Here is a 4,823-nt window from a genome sequence, read left to right on the forward strand (position 1 = left end):
ATGGCTGCTCCTCTTTCCCTCCACCATATCAGACTACCTTTCTCTTCAGATAATCCAATCTTACACAACAAACCAACCACTTCCACCGCCATCGCCGCTGCCCCCATCACCACCGCCACCAAAACTAGTAGGACCAACAGCCCAATTGAACCACACCCATGTCTCGCACTGCTAGACAAATGCTCCACCATGTCCGAGCTTAAGCAAATCCACGCCCAGCTCCTCCGAACCGGCCTCTTCTTCGACGCCTTCACCGCCAGCAAAGTCGTCGCCTTTTCCTCTCTGGAAGGCTCCGGAAGCCTCCATTATGCTCGTTTAGTCTTAACTCAAATCCCCAATCCCACCACTTATACTTGTAATTCGGTTATTCGAGGCTACACCAACAAGGATTTGCCCCGTGAAGCCATTTTTTTCTACCAAGAAATGATCATCCAAGGTTGGGTGCCTGACAGGTTCACGTTCCCATCTCTGTTCAAGTCTTGTGGGGATTTGTGGGAGGGGAAACAGCTGCATTGCCATTCTACCAAGTTGGGTTTTGCCTCGGATTCATATATTCAGAACACTTTGATGAATATGTACTCGAATTGTGGGTGTTTGATCTCGGCTCGCAACGTGTTTGATAAAATGTTGGAAAAGAGTGTGGTTTCTTGGGCAACCATGATTGACGCTTATGCGCAGTGGGATCAACCCATTGAGGCTTTAAAGCTGTTTGACAAGATGGAGAGTGAAAGTGTGGATCCTAACGAGGTTACTTTGGTTAATGTTTTGACAGCATGTGCCAAGGCAAGGGATTTGAAAATGGCCAAAAGGGTGCACCAGTACATTGAAGAGTATGGTTTTGGAAACCATTTGAAGCTCAATACGGCACTCATGGATGTTTATTGTAAATGTGGATGTGTATTGCTTGCTCGAGATTTGTTTGACAAGATGCCCGAGAAGAACTTGTTCAGTTGGAACATTATGATCAATGGACATGTTGAGGATAGTAATTATGATGAGGCCTTCCTACTGTTTCGTGAAATGCAGCTTAAGGGCGAAAAAGGGGATAAGGTGACCATGGTAAGTTTATTGCTTGCTTGCAGCCATTTGGGTGCTCTAGAGCTTGGAAAGTGGCTGCATGCCTATATTGAAAAGGAGAAGATTGAGGTGGATGTTGCCCTCGGGACGACACTTGTCGACATGTATGCAAAGTGTGGGAGCATAGACGGTGCATCGGAAGTTTTTCGAAAGCTGCCTGAGAAGGATGTTATGACTTGGACAGCCTTGATTTCTGGCTTTGCAATGTGTGGACAAGGAAAGAAGGCTTTGGAGCATTTCCATGAGATGCAGATGAGTGGAGTGAAACCAGATGCAATAACTTTTGTTGGGGTATTGGCTGCTTGTAGCCATGCTGGATTAGTGGATGAAGGAATTTCGCATTTTAACTCGATGCATGAAGTGTATGGCATTCAGCCTAGCATTGAGCACTATGGTTGCATGGTTGACATATTAGGCCGAGCTGGTCGCATAGCTGAAGCAGAAGAGTTGATTCGGAAGATGCAAATGCCACCGGATCGTTTTGTTTTGGGAGGGCTTCTTGGTGCCTGTAGAGTCCATGGCAACCTTGAGGCTGCAGAAAGAGCAGCTCAACAGCTTCTAGAACTTGACCCGGACGATGATGGAGCGTATGTGCTTCTTTCAAACTTATATAGCTCTATGAAAAAGTGGGAAGAAGCCAAAAGAATTAGGGAACTCATGGCAGAAAGAAATGTGAAGAAAGCTCCAGGTTGCAGTCTGATTGAGGTTGATGGTATTGTCCATGAATTTGTGAAGGGTGATTCATCTCACCCGCAATCGACAAACATCTACGAAATGCTTCAAGACATGATCGAGCGGTTAAAGAAAGCTGGTTATGTTCCTGAGAAATCCGAGGTGTTGTTGGATATAGATGAAGAAGAGAAAGAGACTGCACTGAGCCTACACAGTGAAAAGCTGGCAATTGCATTTGGGCTCATAAGCACAAACCCAGGGACAACAATACGAGTTGTGAAAAACCTCCGTGTATGCAGTGACTGCCACACTGCAACCAAGATCATCTCCAAAGTTTACAACAGAGAAATTATTGTGCGGGATAGGAACCGATTCCATCGATTTCAAGATGGATCTTGTTCTTGTAAGGATTTTTGGTGATGTAGCTTTAGTTAAATATATTAAGAGCCTTCAAAATTCTTGTACATTCACGATTTCACACAGTTTTGGTGTAATTTTTTATATTAATTCAAAGCATCTCCACAAATTGCGGACCGATCAATAAGCTATTATGAAAGCATGAATTTGTACGTGGAAACTGCTACAAGACATATTAACTTCAGAAAGTGGATGCGTAGACATGAAGTTCTGTGCGTGCTTGTATGCTGCACGTTCTAAAGTATCTTCACAAAAGAAAGACAGAAAGAAAGAAAAAGTATCACACCAGCGAAGCAGGGGAGGTTTGAACTAAAGATCCTCCCCTTGTCTTAACTATAATGATATAAAATTCAGTGTAAATGGAACTGACGATATATATGTACTTCACAAACTGGATTTTCATTGAACGATGCACAATCCGCGGTACACTGTTCATATCGGCATTTGGCTATTAATATCTGTATAGTTGGAGATGAAATCTAACCAACAATGAACTGTAATATATAACCCCATCGCCAAACAGGTTGGAATCCCAAACTTAATTCAGGAAGAAATAATCTTCCTATCAATATTCTAAACAAAAAGAAAAACAAGAAAACTTTTGGCACAAATTGCTTTGGTTTTAATAGTCCTTGGGCTACGTATGAGAGCATGCAACCATCATGTAACAGAAATGAATCAGACACCAAATAATTTCCAGATAAAAACAATGGCATTGTCATTAATCACTGGTGAAAAGATCAGCTGAAGTGCTCCCAGATATCAAATTGTAAGAACATAATTCGTGTGTAAACCAGATACAGAAAAATTCCTAAGATACTAAATGCTAAAGATAAAACTTCAAACATGCACTGCCGCTTCACCAGTAGCTAAAATATGACCAGGCAGGAATGGAATTCTCATACAGAAGCAAGTTTACCAGAAACTGCCTTCCCTTGATTTTCTTCAGGAAAGTCATCACCATCATTCTCGACGGGAGTCTGCTTAGACACTGCTGTTTCCCGCTGGGATGGGGCACTGCCAGCTCCAGTCACTGACTGCTGATAAAGAACACCCCCTACAATTGTTAAGAGGAGGCAGAGCAAACCAAAAGGACTGGCATGCTTATCCCAAATCAGCACATTGATGGCAACCGTAAGAAACTTATTAACAACACCAGTCACTGTAAATGCTGTTGCAGAGATTGCCTTCCTAGCTGCAAACCCAAAGAAACTGATGAGCAATCCAAACACACACGACAGTGAGACCGCGAAAAGTGCACCAGGTTCAAAGAAATTCGCAGCATTCGATCCCAAAGCACCAAACACTTCAGCATACTCTCCCGTTATAATCCAAAACGGTGGGGCCATCATTAGTGACAACAGATTGTTGTACAACACAAAACCCCATGTGTTCAACCCGAGATTAGTGACCATATGTTTAATATAAACCATCTCAGTTGTAATGGTCACCAAATATGCAAATGCCCATGAATAAGCGGTCAGAGTGAAACCCGAATCAGTGGCCACATAGCCAACAGCTCCGCCCAAAATGATCAACAACGACACAAAGGTAAGCTTAGATGGGATTGGCTGTTTCCTAAAGGCAGTATCCGCTAGCGCAACCAAAAGGGGTGTGCATGATCTAAACACTATAAACGTATCCACATTGGCATGGCGAAGAAGATTAGTGTTGGTAAAGATTGCAAGGTAGAACACAAAGGCAGCAGGCAAAAACTTCTTGGCCGTCTGGAGTGAGAAGGGATCATGGTGTAAAAATCCAAACTTTCCCAGAGCCCAAACTCCCAAAGCAGAAGTAAGGTATTGCAGTGCGGTCAAAAGGCCAGGGTAGTTGAATTTGGTAATGGCAAACTTGTTTATCACAGCTAACAAGCTGGAACAGAGTGCATACCCAACCACGAGACTGCTCGTGGCGAAGTACGGCTTAGTTGAATCAACTCTAATAGAAGACATTGAGACTAACTAATGCACCCAATTCAAATTCAGAGCAAAATCTAGCAGATCTTCAAAAATTTCAAGTACATATACAGTGAAAGACAGCGCTATGAAAGGTTAAGTGAATGAGAATGAAGAGGCAAGAACTTCATAGAAAATCCAACATATGGGTATTGAAGATTATGCCGATCTGCTATATTGGTCAAGAAATTAATACATAAAACGACGATATATTGGATTGAAATGTATAGATAGAGAATAAATTGTACATCACCGACACATAGAAAAGCGCGGATCTTGAAGCAGAAGGAAGCAAAGGATGGCCTCGCTGTGGAGGCTGAGATCTCAGAGAGAGCTTTGGAAAGCTTAGAGAAGCGAAATGGGGGAGAAGAACACAGAGAGAGAGAGCCTTGCAGAACAGGGAGAGAGACCGATAAAAGAATAGAATTGAAATTTCTATGGCGTTGATTTGTCGAAATAAGAAGAGGTGAAACGGCTTCGTTTTAAGAGTCGTTGGTTTTGGTTTGCTTGGACTATATGTCGTCGTGCGGGGGTTTATGTGTTAATGCCGTAGTTAATGGAGTGATATTTATTTAAAATTAAAGATTTCTTGAGGAGGATCTCTGCAGATTTCCCGAATTAATGATCATGTAAGTGTGAATATAATAATATTAACAACAGGAAAGGTAAAGAAAAAATTAGACAAAACATGTTGTCAAAAAA

At 42.3% G+C, this 4,823-nt stretch overlaps 2 protein-coding genes across 2 annotated transcripts; one reads left to right on the forward strand and one right to left on the reverse strand.

Moving 5' to 3' along the window:
* On the forward strand, nt 1–2,169 carry LOC117634996 (pentatricopeptide repeat-containing protein At1g08070, chloroplastic-like). Its single transcript, XM_034369310.1, has one exon. It carries the CDS (start codon nt 1–3, stop codon nt 2,167–2,169), a length of 2,169 nt encoding a protein of 722 aa, XP_034225201.1.
* Nucleotides 2,170–2,842: 673 nt separating this feature from the next.
* LOC117636109 (GDP-fucose transporter 1) lies at nt 2,843–4,547 on the reverse strand. The gene has a single exon (XM_034370571.1). The coding sequence runs from the start codon at nt 4,116–4,118 to the stop codon at nt 3,066–3,068; it is 1,053 nt and encodes a 350-aa protein (XP_034226462.1). The 5' UTR covers nt 4,119–4,547; the 3' UTR covers nt 2,843–3,065.
* Between the last annotated feature and the right edge of the window lie 276 nt (nt 4,548–4,823).

The sequence above is a fragment of the Prunus dulcis genome, chromosome 7 (assembly GCF_902201215.1).
Source record: "Prunus dulcis chromosome 7, ALMONDv2, whole genome shotgun sequence".
Taxonomy (NCBI): Eukaryota; Viridiplantae; Streptophyta; class Magnoliopsida; order Rosales; family Rosaceae; genus Prunus; species Prunus dulcis.

Coding starts and splice junctions, on each gene's coding strand:
- LOC117634996 (XM_034369310.1), top strand. CDS start 1: ATGGCTGCTCCTCTTTCCCTCCACCATATCAGACTACCTTTCTCTTCA.
- LOC117636109 (XM_034370571.1), bottom strand. CDS start 4,118: ATGTCTTCTATTAGAGTTGATTCAACTAAGCCGTACTTCGCCACGAGC.